The following is an 18,643-nucleotide window of genomic DNA, read 5'->3' on the forward strand; positions in this document are numbered from 1 at the left end:
ATTGTCACTGCACATGTAAGGTACAAGGCAATAAAATGCAGTTAGCATCTAATCAGAAGTGCAATAATCAGTAAGTACAGAATATATACAAGGTCTACAATATGTACAATAACTATACAGATAAGTATTATGGACATAATTTACGGATTTTAAATACTATCAGAATTATATACAGATAGGTATGAACATACTATACAGATGGATTATGTAAAAGTGTATGTACACTATAGGCAGAAACTATGAACATATGAACATCATTTACACTAGTGCATGGGCAGTAAAGTGCATAGAAAATATTTCAGTGTGCAAATGGATTACTCAGTGTTTCTTGATGAACAGGCAGAAGTGCAAGTAATAACAAGTTTACAGATTTTTTGCTTGATCTAAATAAAAAGGTAAATCAGATGTCGTGATGAGGAGGAGTGATGAGTCTATGTGTGTGGTGTGTGGGGGTGTTGGGGAGTGTCAGATGGCAGAGTTCAGCAAGGAGACAGCTGTAAAGATAAAGAGGAGTCCTTGAGAATGCTGTGAGCTCGATGTAGACAGCGTTTTCTCTGGATGTCCTCCATAGCAGGCAGTGGTGTCCCTGTGACTCATTGGGCGGTTTTCATCACCCTCTGAAGTGCCTTGCGGTCAGCCACTGAGCAGTTCCCATACCAGACTGTGATGCAACTGGTCAGGATGCTATCGATCACACAGCGGTAAAAGTTCACCACTATGGCTGAAGACAGCTGGTTCTTCTTCAGTGTCCTGAGGAAGAAGAGGCGCTGGTGAACCTTTTTGACCTGGTTGGAGGTCTTTGTGGTCCAGGACAGGTCCTCCAAGATGGGGGTTCCCAGGAACTTGAACCTGGAGACACGTTCAACAACCATCCCATTAATGTGGATAGGTTCATGCATGCTTCTTTTTCTTCTTTGTCTTGCTGGTATTAAGGAGTAGGTTATTGTCAGCGCACTGTAATACTGCAATTTGGCCAGGTGCTGTACCTCCTCCCTGTAAGCAGTCTCATCATTGTCACTGATGAGGCCAATCACTGTGGTGTCATCTGCAAACTTAATGATGGAGTTGGATCCATGCACAGGCTTGCAGTCGTGGGTGTAGAGGGAGTAGAGGAACGGGCTTAGCACACAGCCCTGTGGTACGCCGGTGTTGAGTGTGATGGTGGTGGAGCAGGTGTGGTCTGACAGAACATGCTGAGGTCTGTTGGTCAGAAAGTCCATAATCCAGTTGGAGAGGGAGGTGTTAATGTCCAGGTCTCCAAGTTTTGTGGTTAGCTTGGAGGGAATGACGGTGTTAAATGCTGAAATGAAGTCAACAATCAACATCCTAACATACTTGTTGGCATCAAGCCATAAACCCAAATATTTATAATTATTTACTCTTTCAATACAGTTCCCCTCAAAGGATAAAACAGGTGTAACCATTATTTTGGTACAACTATGAGTAAAGACCATATATTTAGTTTTTTTTTTTAGCATTTAAAACCAATTGCAGAGACCAAAAGGAATCTTGTAACAGCTCTATGGAGGATTCTTGTCGTCTCGTCTGACGGCTGTTGATGGAAAGAGAGATTTTCTTGACTCTGAATGCTCGACACATGAAAGCTGTTTGTTTTCATCGGCTGTAGGATCTTCTTGTTCTCTTTCCTGGAACAGATGTTATTTCTCAGACAGTTTCTCAAACAGTAGACAGTGGTGTTAGCTACAGGTTTGAGTGAATGAACTGATCAAATATAAACCTGCAATACAATGTAAGTTGCTTTGAATAAAAGCATCTGCCACGGATCATCTTCACATCATGTTGTAATCACAAACCCATCAGTAATTTGGGTGACCCCACACACCCCTCTCATAAACTCTTCACCCTTCTGTCATCAGGCAGGAAGTTCAGACCCTCATCATCAGACTGTGTGGCAGCTTCTTGATTTCCTTCTGGTTTATTCAGTATTCACACATGCACTTTATGTAGCACTGGGTAGTCTGTGTAAAATGTGCACAGTTCTATTAAAATTTTCTTAAGTGCTTCTTTTCTTTAGTGCTTACTTTAGTTATTATTTAACATTTATTAAGCTTATTTAGTTTTTTTTGGTAGTCCTGTGTTCTGTGTTTTGTTTCACTGTATTTCAGAAAACAAATCTCAAGGTTGATTGAAACTCTACAGGTTTACACTACAATCATTAAACCTCCAAATCTGTTTTATTAAAAAACCAAACCCTTATAACCACAAATATCTAAAGATTTCCTGCAGAATAAGAAAATAACTTGTCTTATACAAATAAATAATGTATACAAACAGATCAGCTCTTTGTACTCTTCACCCATTTACTAGTTTATCAGCTACAACTTATCCATAAACAGAAGATACAGATATTCAGCTTTAGAGAGTATCACAAGTCTTTATTCATGTCAATGTCCCTTTTTAAAAATATTAAGATACTGTACAAAACCACATCATTCACACAATCTTGTAATATATAAAAATGTTAGACATTTCTTGAAAGTCAGAAAAAAGACAGTTTGAGTTTTGCTGTGTTTCTTCTTAAAGTTCACAAAGGTTTGAGTTTATTAAAGTCATATACACTGATCAAACTGATCAATAATATGCTGTTATTTCACAGAAATCAATATAAAACAGAAACAATAGTTTAAAACCTACATCCAGAGTTATATATCCAGTAGTTTGAGAAATAAGATATTGTAGAGTTTAGTGGAGTTCAAATAAAGCTTGTGTGTTTCGTGAGCATCACATGAAAAGTCAAACAAAACTCAGTGCTATTATATCACATCTTCTGGATGATTGTTGTCCTCATCATGTCTGACTCTCAGAAACATCCAGTTCTGACGTCTACAAAGTTTGGTGAAGTTTGGTTTTGTTTGGCGAATGATCACCATCATGATGAAGATGATGATGATGATGAGACCAACCATAATCACAGCGATGACATTTCCTTTGAATCCTGCTGCTGTCTCTGGTGGAGGGGATCCTGATGGGTTTACTGGGTTCCCATGTTCTGAGGAAACTGAAGAAATAATCAATAGTTATAATAAATATATAATAACTTTCTTACCAAAAGTTTTACTATTATTTTCAGGTTGAATTGTCTTTGTTAACTGGTTTTAAACCACTGTTAGTAGATTGAACATAAATGTACATTTGCAAAGATTTACTAAATTATAAGCAAAAATGTTACAGTATGCAGTACCTGTGTTAAGAGTGAAGATTGCTTCTTTTCTCATTCCACACGTTGTTTGCACAAAGAATTTGAATTGTTCTGTCATCACTATAGGTGGAGTGTAGGGGCATGTGAAACTGTTTCTCTGTTTACAGGAGTTCACAGAAACATATTGAAGACAGATTGAAGCGTCATTATAGATCTCAGGGTTATGAAACTTATACTTTGTAATGCAGCAGTCTTTTCTCTGCAGAGAGACGTCGCAGCTAAGATTCACTTCTTTCCCCACAGGTCCAGTCACATTCTGACAGCTTACACTGACATCTGAAAAATAACAATGAATATCATATAATAGAGGAAATGAAAAACAACAACAAAAAATATATATTATAAAAAAAGAATATATTTTTACATCTCATGAAAATCTGAATCTGCCCATGTCAACAATAAATATACAGTCTTTCATTAGAGAACCTATTCATAAATAAAATCACTGAATTATATATTTTGTTTGTTACATTTAGAATTTTATCTAGCCATGGGAAAGTCAGATAGTTTATTATTTATTATAAATCATAACTGCAGTATAAATACAAAATGTATTTGCTAGAAGCAGAATAATACAGCGATCTCTGCATGCAGTCTCGTCCTGACTGTTTCTTGTAATCATGTGCAGTAGATATAATCAGAGCAACACAAGATCCTGTAGTCATGACTGAAAATGGGATTTATTTTTACTGCTCTCTGATCATATTGGATTTCACTTACTATTTTGTAAACTATTCAAACAGTAAATCTGTATTTTGAATCATACTAAGAGTCATACTGGGTATTTTAAGATCCACGTGTTTTGTTTATCTATGAATCAGATTTGACCATGTTTTCATCATCTCAGATTTAGTCCCTAATATAAATTAAATAGAAAATAAAATGTATTAAATAATTTATTACATTTAATTTATGCATTTAGCCGACGTTTTCATCCAAAGCGACTTACAGTCAGGCTTACATTTTTATCCAATAAACCTTTCTATGGAAAAGTTTATTCTCTTACGTTCATCATCAGCTTGACAGACAGCAGTAAAGGTCCAAACCAGAATGAACAGTTGCACAGCATTTACAGCATTCATGATTGTGATTCTGCAGTAGAAATAATGACAGACATTTACATCAGAACCGAAACATATTGACAGTCATTCATAAGTTCATGACGACAGAGACGACACTTTCATTATTTTTCACGCCCGCTAGAGGGCACTCAACTTTAAAAACGTAAATAGGCTATATACCATCATAATAACACGTCAGCTTCAGTCTGATTCGTTTATGCTTCCAATAAACACCTACATCTAATACCAAGACTTAATATAATAATTACACAGTTTAAAAAAAAGTCAGAGCTTTACTTCTTCAGTATACCACACTTAAATAATTTGAAAGCTGAATCTGAGCCACGACCGAAATTAAACACCATGATTTAATTGTATTATAATTTTTTTTCCGTTGCATTATCTTTACTGGCAAAACGCAAAAACAAATAATTCCGATGAAAACACTGCAAAACTCATCAGATCAAGTAATAAAAAAATAATTCTATATTCATATGCATTTTGAAATATCTCCAAAATGTGTAATGAGCTAGACTTACTTGAAGATTTGCCCGTAGCTGGTTATGGATTACTGAAGGAGATTATTTCCCATCCAGAGGGAGTTATTTCTCACCCGAGCTCTGTGTGTGTTCACAGTCTCAGACTCTCTGACTCTCTCTGCTGCTCACAGACACTAAATACTGAACCTATAAACTTTCACTTTCGACACGACGCTCACGCAAAGCTCCTCAAACAGGCTCGGTCTGGAAATAACGGAGAAACTGGAGAACTCCGAATCACAACCTATTTGGCTCATTGCCCTGTTCTTTTCTTTTCTCTCGACTTCGCTGAGTATTAAATTGCCAGCACACCACTCATCACTCCAAACACTGTATGATAAAGGACATCATTATTATGCATTATGATTATAAATGTTATAATTTAGCAGATAAATAAATCATGAGAAATAAAGAGAATGAAACAAGGGTGATTCTATACAAATAAAACAAATTATCTAAACTTAACAGTGTTTGTGAAAACTCTATAAAAACTGTATTACTCTATGAAGTGAATATACACAAATACCCAATAAAGATACAGTTACTTAAATAGACAAAAGCAGTGAGTGCTTCTCTATTTTTCTTTTGTTGTTTTATGAACATTATTAACATAAGAAATGCATATATTTCAAATAAAAATTAATATTCATCAGTAGTTGTTTTCTGTGCAATTATAGCCACCTGACTGTGTGAATGTCCATGAATATAAACGGTCAGAGCAGCGGTGAAAGTGAAATCTATATATATATATATATATATATATATATATACTTTTTCGGTCAAGTGTGTTTGCATAGAGGTTTTCAGGAGCTGGTGTGAATAAATATAGACTTAGACTCAAAGAGACAGGATAATCTGCGCATGATCTGATATTTTATTCGGACCCAGAAGACGGGTTTGAGCGCTAAACACTCGTACAGTGTGTGTTTCTTCAGACTCGACGCCAGAGGGCGCGCTCACGCAGAAATCCATACCAGGAAACTCCTAATATGGACAACAGCGTCCAGCTATACTTTGTGAAAACAGTTGTTTTCACAGAAAAACTGACAATTTTGGAAACACGAACACATTAAACGTACAATAACGACAATATGGTTTTTCAAGTCATCTCCAGAAGGTGATAAATAAAGTATATGTATATGAACAATGCAGTGCTATTACAGTATAGAAACTATTCTGCCTTCTTATGTGATAAAAAAAGAGTTTGTAGTGTATATAAACAAATCATTATTTAGCAGTTATAGAATTCTAAGCCAATTAAAAGCCTGAAGTTAGAGAAAAATTAAAGTTGCCTATACACTACCAATCAAAAGTTTTTGAACAATAAGCTTATTAATGTTTTTTAAAGAAGTCTCTTCTGTTCACCAAGCCTGATTATTTGATCCAAAGCAATAACTGATTTCTATTTGAATATATTTCAAAATGTAATTTATTGAGATTTCAAAGCTGAATTTTTAGCATCATTACTCCATTCACATGCACGAACCTCCAGAAATAGTTCTGATGTTCTGATTTGCTGCTCAAAAAAAACAATCAATAACAACAACAACAACAACAACAAAACACTTATCATGATAATGTTGAAAACAGCAGAGTAGATTTTTTTTCAGGTTTCTTTGATGAATAGAAAGGTCGGGAGAACAGCATTTATATGAAATAGAAATCTTTTGTAAAATGACGTCTTTATCATTCATTTTGATCAATTTAAAGAATCCTTGCTAAATAAAAGTATTAATTTTCATAATTTGTTTTCCTTTTTTTTTCTTTTTAATGATATGTTGCAAAAGCTTTTGCGAAATGTTCTGACCGCCCACTCCTGCCCACAGCACAGGAAAAACCTGCTCCTGTGAGATTTGCTTTGGGTCCCACAGGAGGCCAAACCCAATGCATCCCTCTATTTCCAACCTTATATTTGATGCTCATAGTCCAGCTGTGATAACCTGTTCCTGAGCCTGGATCCTTTAGACATGGATACTGTCAATCAGTGCAGCAGACACAGACTCCAACTATTGATTGTTTGGGTGAGCTTTGACTGAAAAAATATTGCTCTTGGTACAGTGAGCAGTGTTCCATCTTCTTTAAAATTCCCATTCCCTTTGGGAACTTGGAAATCGGGAAAGGAGATGACCACTGATAATTTTATAATCATGCTGTCTCACAGACACAAAGGGGAAACTCTGGTTTGAGCTATGAGATGGAGAGGACATACTGGCAGTGTTTAAAGGGGAAATCAAGGTCTCTGGTTCTGAGTCTTCAGGTATTTTTGGAGTATCTTCAGTTCTCTTTCTGGTGGAAGCTCTGTAATATTGGTCAAGTTACAGCGTTCATTTTCAAACTCAGGATCCTCATGAATCAGTAAATCATCCTTGATTTCAAGCCTTTCTTGAAGAATTGTTTTCTAATGTTCAACCGAACTGAGATTTTGCAATGTTATCTCATGACCAGTTCGTACGTATTTTACGAGGTGGCTTATTCGTACGAATTTGTACGACCTTACTCGTACGATTTTATATGATTTGTCTAAACCCCAGTGACGGTTAGGTTTAGGGGCGGGGTTAGGTGTAGGTCATCTGTACAAATTCATACGAATAAGCCACCTTGTAAAATATGTACGAATTGCCATGAGATCGAGTTGGATTTTCCCAAATATCCAGCCTGCTGATATTATCGGGGCCAACACACACATAGCCTGTAAAACTAAATTCTGACTATGAATAAATCAAGTACATTAAGTATATGGCAAAGCTTAATATGTGGTAACATGTAAAATGATTAAATAGGGTAGTTCTATAATAATTACTATATATAATATTTACTAAGCCTTGCCAAGTCTGATTAGACCAGTATCATTGCATTCAAAAATGAGAAAACAAAAATTTAACTTGTCATTTTCCACCAGTATTAGTGCACAATGGAAGTACAGAATGGTCAAATTTTAAATGGGAAAAATATTGAAACTCTTTGGTAATTTTTGAAAGAGGTGCTACTGGTTTAATCAGATTCAATTATCTATGTTAAGCTATGCTATCGCCAGATTCTGATATGTATATGAATGGATTAAAAAAACTGTTAAACTCATCTTTTTAACTCTGGGGGAGATGGAGAATGAACTCATTTCCAAAAAAAAAAAAAAAAAAAAGTGGAGTGTTCAAGGGCAACTATTATGCTAAATCACAGGTTACACATTTTACAATGTTTTCAAGATTTAACACAAAATTATTACTTAATTTGATAAATTATTACTTAGTTAAGTTGGTCTAGGAGGGTCTTAATTTCATCTTCATAGTCTCCACCATGTGATCGGAACAACATAATCATCTTAAATGCTAATTCATCCAAAGAAGACAAAAAGGTGCTCTTCAGGTTGGTTTGTGTTATTCTGTAAAACTCGGCACAGACCTTAACACACACACAAACAATGAACAGTGAGAATTAAGACTACCAAATTAATTAATCTGTCTCACTTTTGCTGTTTTGTGGCACGGCTGGATGAACAATAATCTATTTTTTTTTTTGCATTTAAGTTAGCCAGTTCAACCAACAGTCAGTCCTCAGTTGGCTTATAAATAATGTAGAAGTATGAAGGATCCTCAAATGCAAACTGTGTCTGTTGCTTCAAGAGAGCAACTATATATGTGTGGTTGTCACGTGATGACACTGCATTTTGGCAAATTTTACTGTAGCCTATGCAATGTCATTCTTTGTCCCTTTTCTCGTATTAAAAAGTAAACAAATAACTTGTGCTCAGTGCTAGCTGTTAGCCATTCTGGTAGTTGCAATCTTTGAATTGGCTTAGTTTGGGTGCAGTTTATCCTTTCTTAGTTATTCCACTTTTGTCGGCAAAAGAGCACCTTGTTTTTTTTAGTAGATAACCAACAAGATCTGCTGTAGGCAGATATTCCAGTTCAACCTCTACAATTTTTCAACCTCAATTTTTTTTTTTTTACACAATTAAATTTGTATAGAGCCAGCAGAGAAGGCCCTGCTGTCCCTCCACCTCCTTCACCTCCACCCTGAGGCCAGGGGGTCAAACAGTCAATGACCCGGATGTGTGGGATCTGCAGTAATGTTCCTGGCCTTCTTCTTCAGGAGGCGTTCTGAATAGACCAAGTTCAGATGTGGAAATAGACACCCAATAGTCCTCTGTGCAATCATAACCACCCGAGCCAAGTCCTTCCTCCCTGTGCTGTGCAGCTGGCACACCACACAGTCACACAGAATCATATAATGCTTCCTGAGGAAGAAAAATCGTTCAGCTTTCCTAACCAGATGGGAGGTGTTCATGGTCCAAGTGAGGTCGGCTGAAATGTGGATTCACAGGAACTTGAGTTCTTCCACGTGCTCCACTTCTACACCCTTTATGGTGCGTGTGGAAAACACCAAGTTCCTGGGTATCCATTTATATTCATTTATTCTTCATTCACTAATTTTAATATTCCCTTTAACAACATAATTTTATTATCAGCACTTCATCTCCTTCTGCTATTCACTGGCTTTGCTCAGTCAACTTCATGTTCATGTTCAACTTCATGTCAACTTGAACAAGGCACTGAACCCCGACTGCTCCCCGGGTGCTGCAGCATAAATGACTGCTCTGGGTGTGTGTTCATGGTTTGTGTGTGTGCACTTTGGATGGGATAAAAGCAGAGCACAAATTCTGAGTATGGGTCCCCAAACTTGGCTGAATGTCATGTCACTTTCACTTCTTGGCTCATTAAACACGGTTAATAGAGTATTGGCTATTTTGGGTACCAGACTTGATGTTAACAATTTTTGGGCATCAGACAATTTTCTGACAAGAGGAATGTTCTAACAGATCTGTGGCGCCAGTGCAGTGCATGAAGTAAATTGTCCTGAAAATAACATACAGTTAACCATTTCAAAAGGTGGTTTGATATTATTCACACAGTGTAGAGACATGGTAAGCTTCATTAATTGACAAATGAAAGATTTTTAGTTGATTGTATTATTAGGCTAAATTAGGCTTTCTTCTTCCAAATTCAAAACTTAATATCAATATACTGCTGTATTATTTAAATACAATCATTAACTTCACATGGGAAATTTGTCATGTTTTATTATAGAAGAAAACAAGAGAGGCTGTGCAAACATGGTCCGTGCAGAACATTTTACAACTGAAACACATATGATAGACTACGAGCAAAGTGAAAGAATAGAGAAACTTCAAAGAAAACTTGACTATTGTTTCCTTCACTTTCAGTTTATAGCATTATATCAGTTTTATCTTCATTTAGAATAACAAACAAGCAGCAATCCTGCACCAAGATTCATCAAACGACACTCAATCAACAATAAGATGATGCATATTCACTTCAGAACAAGACACAATAATATAATTCCATGTGATCTGTATATGATATTCATAGTTTAAAGACAGCTGATTTCAGCAGGACCTGCTTTCTGTGCAGAAAAAGAACTGTAAATACACTGATCAAACAGATATATATATTATTTCACAGAAATTAATATAAAACAGAAACAGAGTTTTACAATCTGAGTTATAGTTGAGTAGTTAATATTTTAACAGATAGTAGAGAAGTTTGCTGGAGCTCAAATAAAGCTTGTGTCTTTTAGGAGCACTGTTTGATAAGTTAAACAAATTAATTTGGTACAGCTATTATATCATATTTTCTTTTTCTTTTTCTGGACGATTGTCATCGTCTTCTTCATATCTGACACTCAGAGAGTCCTGTTCTGGTTGGTGTATTTTTGTGTCACTCTGTAAATGATTGGCATTATGACGATGATAAAACTGCTTATAACAGCAGCGATGACGGCGATCTTAAATCCACGACCTTCTGGTTTCTTCTGTTCATCTCTTTCTGATATGTCCCAGACAGGTTCTTCTGGAAAGGGGAGTTTAAAATGGGTTTATGACATGGTTTAAATCATAAACAACTTCAGCCTATCAGAAAATCTGTTGATGACTTCTTGACAGATTGTTCAGAGATCAGTTTCCTTTTTAAGAGCTTCACTAAAATCACGTGACTAGAGCATTTTTTCTTAACTGATCAATAATTATTATAGAATATAATACCTTTCTGTCCAAGAGCTTCAGTGACAATTTCACATTTCACGGGTTCTGTTAACAGATTTTAAACCAATGTTAGTAGACTAAAAATAAATGCAGTGCTTCAAACACTTATAACAGTATCATATACCACACCTTTTATGTTCACAGAAAATTTTGATTTTCCCCATCCACACGTTGTTGAAACAAAGAATCTGAATTGTTCTGTCATCGCTGTAGTTGGAGTGTAGCGGCATGTGAAACTGTTTCTCTGTTCACAGGAGTTCACAGAAACATCTTGGCAGATTGAAGAGTCATTAAAGATCTCAGGGTATTGAAACTTATACATTATAAAGCAGCATTCAGTGATCTTCAGAGAGACGCTGCAGCTGAGAGTTACTTCTTTCCCCACAGATCCAGTCACATAATCACAGCTTACACTGACATCTGAAAAATAACAATGTATTCATCATATAATATAGCAATTGAAGAATAATAAAATATCTATCTTTTTAAACAAGAAATAAAATATTCAGATCTACTACAAAAATATTGTGCATTATTATTTTACGTTCTGAATATCTATTAACTAGCCTACATTTGACTAAATGTTTTTTCTCATTCGCTCACATTAAGTCCCTCGCCATTCTCACACACACTTTCAAAAAGAAAGTTTATTCTCTTACCATCATCAGAACCTTGACAGACAGCAGAGAAGCTCCAAACCACAAGGAACAGTTCCACAACATTCACAACATTCATTGTTCTGATTCTGCAACAGAAAGAATTAGAGATATTTACCTTAAAAATTAAACATAACCGAGGGAAGAACTAGAACTTACAGAGCAGATAAAGAGGAAAAATTACTCAAAGCTCAGCAGAAAAGTGTTTTACTTGGATTCAATCGGTTCTTTTAGGAATATTTTATCCGAAATCGAAAATGCTGACATCATTTGAAGATATACTTCATTCTTAAATGTCTCATATTGTGTATCTTGTGCTTTAAGATGTGTTGATGAGACTAATGGGTGAAAAAAAAAAAATATAGCTATGAAACCCAAAATATTCTTACAGTAAAAGCCCAGAGGCACGCAGTGAAACACAGCTGTGTATCTGAATCTCCAGCTGGGACAGAAATCAGACGACACGAAGCGCAAATCTTTCCACTGCATTAATTCTCTTTAACGACTGACTGCAAATACGAATTATGTGGATAACAATTGCAACATCTACCAGTCAAAATGTGGACAAAAACGTTTATATATTCACACTCTTTTTAAAATATCGGCAGATTGCGTAACAGCACGCAGGCACTGATGGTTTTCCAGCAGCCGGTTATGGATGAGTAGCTAAATATAAACGGAATTATTTCCTGATCAGAGAGAGTTATTCTCACCTGCGATTTTTCCTTTTTCTGTCTTCAGCATCTGAATACATTCCTTTCTGACTGCTGTTTACACCATAGACAGTAAAAGAAAGGTTTACACGAGCCTTACACTGAATCTTCTATTAACTTTCACTTTCAACATGGCTCTCAAACAAGTCTCTGTTGCTGTGTTGTTAACAACATTTCTGACCAGTAGTTGGTGCTGTTTCTTACATGCAAATTTCCTCTCCATGATGACGATAACTTACAAATGCTGTTTTAAAGTCAAATATGCAACCGATCAGATTTGTTTTGGCACACTCGTAAATCTGATTAAAGGCGGCTTTTATATTTTTTGTTTCATTTATTAATAAAAAAAAAAAAAAACAAGAATTATTTACTCAGGGTCAGAAAACCTAAATAAATGTATCAAAGAGCACCTACATTAAAAAAGAAATCCTCTGCTCTCATTCAGAAACAACTTCCAGCTTATTCAGCTGCCAGACATTACAGGAACTTCTATTGAGAAATGCTTCTTTGGTTTAATGAAACTTCTGTGTTCAATGTTGCTGTGAGCCTATTTTCCTGCAGGAGTACCTGGACATATTGTTCCGATGACATCATGAATTCTTTGCCAACAGTTTCCCATTCTACGGAAACAGAATGCGGTCAAGCCATCTGCGCTTCAAGTTCATTGCGCGTCGGCGGTGCGTGGCACATTAACGTGTGAGCGCTACAGTCTTCTTTCTTTAGAAAATCCTCCTTCGGTTGTCATATTTATTCATATTCATAAGAATGATGGAATTCATTCACGTTTTAAGTGTTATACGTGCATATATTATCATTCAATCTGTACCTGCTATTGTATGGATACTGACTCTAAGCTTTTGAATAATATACTGTAGGCTATAATGTTTCAAATGCTTTTTATTTCACATAAATGCTGATCTTTGGATCCTTCTATTCATCAAATAATACTGAAAAATTTACTCATCTGTTTTAAATATTAATAATCAGTATTTGACTGAAGTAATGATGCTGAAAATTCACCTTTGATCACAGGAATAAATTACATTATAGAATATATTTAAGTAGCAAACAGTTATTTAAAATAGTAAAAATATTTCACAATATTACTGCATTTGCTGTAGGCTACTTTAGATCAAACAAATGCAGGCTTGGGGAGCGAAAGAGACTTCTTTAAAAACATTACAAATCTTTCTGTTCAAAAAAAAAGAAAAAAGAAAGAAATTATATATATATATATTCAATTCTATATATATATAATTTCTGTCTCCCTCACTTCTGAAAAGATGCCTACACCCCATCATTGGTTGTTACTTGGTTTAATGTGTCAAGAACTTTTAATAGCCTAACTGGATTTAAGGCCTCCTCATCAATGTTATTTATTACCACACATCATGTCATGTTAGAGATTTTTTTTCTTCGCACAAAGAGGTAAATTTTGTCTGATCTGATAACTTTAAAGCAATATAAAATAGCTAGTGTAAGAATGTGGCATAAACAACTTAAAAATAATTCTAGTTATAGGCTACATTCACAATGCGCTATAAAATGAATGGTCCTCCTATATAATGATCGCTTCATCCAAACTTCATCCTCATCGGCTTTTCCCACATTTTCACAGCTGCTTTATCCGGAAAAAGCTTGCTCTGCGGTAAGTGATTCAGGCCAAAAACCCAGGCAGGAGAAAAAGAGTAGCTGAATCTGTAAAGTGCTTGCTAGGGACTCACAGCATCTAACCTAATGTGTGTGTGCGCCATGAGTGTTGAATAAAATGTAAATTCTCTCCCCCACAATTTTTGGGCCAAATTAAGTCAAGTGTTTTCACAGGTTTCCATGGACCAAATAAATGCCAGGGCCATTTTTTTGTCCCCGTCCAGCTCTGCCCTGGCTACTATGCTGGAGTAATGTTTAAAGAATTAACCAGGTTTTCCACAGGATATTGTAGGCATGCTAATTGAAACTACCTTTTTAGTGCCTCTCATTATGAGTCTATGGTGAAATGCTGTAATCATCTGTCCACTAAAATGTTGGAAATTATGCAAACATAGAGAAAGAAAATAAAATAAAAAATAAAAAAGCTGGTGACTGCTATGTGTCAAATGCTCCTAAAACTGACATTTATGTACGTGCAGAGATGGAGTGGACTGCATTCATTCACAGAGCCATGGAAGTGGAAAACTCTGGATAATGAGCTGTTTGTGTGAGGAAAATGCATACTTCACTTTGAAACAAGCAGTGCAAACTCAGTCAACTGATTAACGTGGCAGTAATTAACATTCTGGACTTTGTTTACAACATACAGAGAGAAGCATACAAAGCCCTCCCCATCCTCCACCTCGGTGCCTCAGGCCACATCACTCTTATGATAATGCCTGCACTCAGACCAAACCAGTTCAGAAACTGATTCAAGTGTGGCCAGAAGGGTCATCAGAGGCTCTTCAAGTTTTGACATCACTGAGTGGAATATATTGAAGCAGGCTGCTACACACAATAACACCACAGACCTCCAAGCTTGTGTGTGTTTACGGTACCATTTAGAAGAGGGACCTACAATTATGCGCTATATATCTCAGCTCTCTTCTGCATGTACTAGTTATAAAAAAAAAAATAAAAAAAAACAATATCAAAAATGATATCTGGTGTCTGAATAATTGTTGGTTTGACTATGCATTAATTCTTGTTAAAACTACAAAGTAATTCAGTAGAGAGCAGGGAGTGATTTTCTTTCTTTCAGTTTCTCGGATTAACATTACAGCAGCTAGTTGTCACAGTTTTACGCTGCCTGAAGGAATACGGAGTCGAGGATAAACGGGATAAGGCTTTTAATATATCCAACACAGGGGATATCCAACATGGAGCACAGAGGTAGACACACGTAAGTAGCCAGTGAGTTAGTCACAAGTGAGGAGACCCGACAAAACAGAACTGAAAGGTAAAGGCTTATGTACAGAGGATAATGGGGAAACACAGGTGGATGGAATAACTAAATTAACAGGGACATGGAACACATGAGGAAGATAAATGGACACACCTGGGAACTAATCAAACTCAACACCGAAGACACAAACTGGGTCACGGGCAAAAACACACTAAATGAGTCCAGGTGTGTGACAGTACTCCCCCCTCCCGGTAGGTGCGTCCTCGCACCGTAGAAACAACAGGGGGAGGCGTGGGTGGGAACTTGGGAGGAGGTTCCGGTGGAGGACGGACTCCCAGGAGGGGGCCAGCAGACAGGGACCACAGAAGGAGGAGCCAGGGAGGAGACGGAGGAAGGAGCCAGGGAGGAGACAGGAGCAGGAGGAGCCAGATGGTCCACCAGAGACCAGCCAGGACTGAGATCCAAGGTGGAGTCGACGGCGGGAGGAGCCATGGTGAAGGAAGGGTCGACGACACCAGGGGGCCGACAGGCGGAGACTGCACCGGTGGGTGAGGAGCCCAAGATGGAGCAGCACAGCCGCAGAGCCAGGGTGACGACGAGGATCCGGAGGGCCTAGGTGGAGCTGAAGGCTCAGGCGACCAAGGTGGAGGCGGGGTCCCGGCAGACCGCTGTGGAGCCGGAGTGACCGAGGATGGAGGTGGAACCGGAGGGAAGGAGGAGCCTGACAGAGCCGGAGGGATGGAGTGACGAGGTGGAACCAGAGGAGTGGAGTCCCGAGGCGGCGGATGGTCGACGACTGACCAAGGTGGAGCCGGAGGGACGAGGGAGCCCGGTGGAGCAGGTGGGATGACAGGCCACGGTGGAGACGAGGGAGCTAAGAGCCAAGGCGGAGCCGCTGGGTCGAAGGACCGAGGAGGAGTCCAGGGCTCGGAGGCTGGAGGCGGAGACAGGGCCTTAACACGCCAAGGCGGAGCTGGAGACTGGCAGTCCAGCGGCGAACCACCGCGCCCCGATGGCGCGGACTGAGGGTGAGCTGCGGGACTGACTGGCACCAGCAGGGATGGCGAGGAACTGGCTGGTCTAGGAGGAGGAGAGAGGAGAAGGATGGGAGGAAGGACAGGAGGATCAGGACTGGACGGAACCAGCGAAAGAGGAGTAGAGGGACCAGCAGGTTTGGGAGGAGGCGGGAGAGGGAGGCTGGGAGGGAATACAGGAGACACAGAAGGTTCAGGGCTGGGCGGAACCAGCGGAGACACAGAAGATTCAGAGCTGGGCGGAACCAGCGGAGACACAGAAGATTCAGAGCTGGGCGGAACCAGCGGAGAAACAGAAGATTCAGAGCTGGGCGGAACCAGCGGAGAAACAGAAAATTCAGGGCTGGGCGGAACCAGCGGAGAAACAGAAGATTCAGAGCTGGGCGGAACCAGCGGAGACACAGAAGATTCAGGGCTGGGCGGAACCAGCGGAAATGGAGCAGAGGAAATGACTGGAGGAGGTAGGAGTGGGAGACTGAGAGGGTATACAGGGGAATCAGGGCTGGACGGAACCAGCAGGGAAACAGGAAAATTAGGGATTACCTCCATAGACCAGTCCATCAGATCCAGAACTTGCTCCATATGATCTTCAGAGACTGCATACAGCTCACCCTCAGTCGCAGGAGTGTGGGCAGGGCTTTCCTCCACGCCCTCGATCTCCACGAGGACTCCCACGATGCACGGTGTTGCCGGCTCACACACCTGGTCAGTCGCGCTCTCGAGATCCGGCTCCCTGTCAGTGGATGGCTCGGGCTCTGTGGCTGCGGTGGGCTCTGGCTCCGTGCGGCGTGATGGTGGCTGGCTGGCCTCTGGGTCGGGAGTGGGACTGGCGAGATCCTCTATGGGGCAGATGGTGAAAGATGAGCCATTTCTCGCCAGAGTCCACTCCACGAATGCGGCGAAATCCTCTCGAGGACCATCTTCGGACGACAACGCTCTGCATTTGGAATTCAGGCTGGTGTTGTAGAAGTGTAGTGTAGTGTTGTATTAGCTAATAGGAGAAACTGTCTGGTATGGTCCTCGAGAGAACGTCCTTCCTGCTTCAGCAGGAGGATGAGGAATTCGGGACGATAGAGGGGATCCATAGAACACTACGAAACAAAAAGACTTTGAAAACACAAAAACAAAACGGAGGAAAAAAACACGCAGTTTTCTATTTTCTTCTTTAGGTCGGGTCTTCTGTCACAGTTTTACGCTGCCTGAAGGAATACGGAGTCGAGGATAAACGGGATAAGGCTTTTAATATATCCAACACAGGGGATATCCAACATGGAGCACAGAGGTAGACACACGTAAGTAGCCAGTGAGTTAGTCACAAGTGAGGAGACCCGACAAAACAGAACTGAAAGGTAAAGGCTTATGTACAGAGGATAATGGGGAAACACAGGTGGATGGAATAACTAAATTAACAGGGACATGGAACACATGAGGAAGATAAATGGACACACATGGGAACTAATCAAACTCAACACCGAAGACACAAACTGGGTCACGGGCAAAAACACACTAAATGAGTCCAGGTGTGTGACACTAGTAGCTAAATTAGGTGCGGTCACTTTAAGAGACGATGAATGCATCCATTATAATACACATCCGAACTGTTTACTTTCACTTAAGACAACCGATTTTTCGAACATACTTTCCAAGACCGGTATTTTGACATATTTTTTTATGTATTTGTCGTATAAAAAAAAAAAGTGTTCAGGTGCAGGAGGAACTTCGAGGAGAACTTCGCACTGCCGTATTCAACTAACCCGCCCGCAACTCGAACCGCAAAAAAATAAAAATAAAATATTGTACCTAGACCCACTGTTATTTTCCTTTAAGCTTATTTGCGTTAGCGTTACAGAAAGGTCTGATTTACGCACTGTTACAACAGTCATTGTTTTTTCTTTTTACAATGACATTTGAGTTCATGATTTTAATGTTGTTGTGTTTTGTGGCAGACTACAGACTAATGACAGACTGTTGATCTCAGAATAAAAATGTGTTTAGTTAAGGTTTGAAATTCATCATCTTGTATTATAGGCTAAGCCCCTCACACCCCCCCCCCCCCCCCACCCCTTAAATACGGGCAACTAATTAATAAAACATTGATCAAAATTAACATACAATTTATACAAATAGAAAATCTTTTAAAAAGAGTTTTCTATGAATCAAAACTTAATGAAGTCATCAAAATCATGTTTTACCAAAAACTGCGACGTTGCTCCCCATGCAGTCTTCTTTGCTGCCTCCATCTCTACATGCAGACTGAGCTTGTGCGTCATCTTCATACCAGTTATTCAGCCAAAAAAGTGTAGGCTTATGTATTTCAAAAATGTGTCTAGTATACTATATAAATGATAGGTTTAATTGGCATTTTTATGTGAAACTACAGGACCAACCACAACCAGAATATCATTAAAATATTTTTGGATGACTCATAACCGCTGGTAACAATAGGCAACTGCTCATTTTGGATCAACCCACGCATCACTGCCAGCT

The 18,643-nt window shown here is 38.8% G+C and overlaps 1 protein-coding gene across 5 annotated transcripts; it reads right to left on the bottom strand.

Annotated features, from left to right (window-relative positions):
• Positions 1-2,379: 2,379 nt before the first annotated feature.
• On the bottom strand, positions 2,380-18,369 carry LOC113055856 (uncharacterized). 5 transcript variants are annotated; one of them, XM_026222231.1, is made up of 5 exons: positions 18,349-18,369; positions 11,538-11,623; positions 11,008-11,298; positions 10,879-10,923; positions 9,878-10,687 (listed from the first exon to the last, which is right to left on the bottom strand). In XM_026222231.1, the coding sequence occupies exons 2-5, from the start codon at positions 11,611-11,613 to the stop codon at positions 10,521-10,523; spliced, it is 579 nt and encodes a 192-aa protein (XP_026078016.1). In that variant the 5' UTR covers positions 11,614-11,623; positions 18,349-18,369; the 3' UTR covers positions 9,878-10,520. The 5 variants fall into 5 exon arrangements, with proteins under 5 accessions (XP_026078012.1, XP_026078014.1, XP_026078016.1 ...); XM_026222230.1 differs by lacking the exon at positions 18,349-18,369 and adding an exon at positions 12,662-12,807; XM_026222228.1 differs by lacking the exon at positions 18,349-18,369 and adding an exon at positions 12,248-12,409.
• Positions 18,370-18,643: the final 274 nt, after the last annotated feature.

The sequence above is a fragment of the Carassius auratus genome, chromosome 37 (genome assembly GCF_003368295.1).
Source record: "Carassius auratus strain Wakin chromosome 37, ASM336829v1, whole genome shotgun sequence".
Lineage (NCBI taxonomy): Eukaryota > Metazoa > Chordata > Actinopteri > Cypriniformes > Cyprinidae > Carassius > Carassius auratus.

Excerpts from the sequence above, each read along its gene's own strand:
- LOC113055856 (XM_026222227.1), bottom strand. The coding sequence starts at position 12,288 with ATGTATTCAGATGCTGAAGACAGAAAAAGGAAAAATCGCAG. Across the intron at positions 3,497-11,537 it reads CTGTCAAGGTTCTGATGATG|ATGTCAGTGTAAGCTGTCAG; the intron begins GTAAGAGAATAA and ends GTTATTTTTCAG. Across the intron at positions 3,020-3,202 it reads AATCTTCACTCTTAACACAG|TTTCCTCAGAACATGGGAAC; the intron begins GTACTGCATACT and ends TTATTTCTTCAG.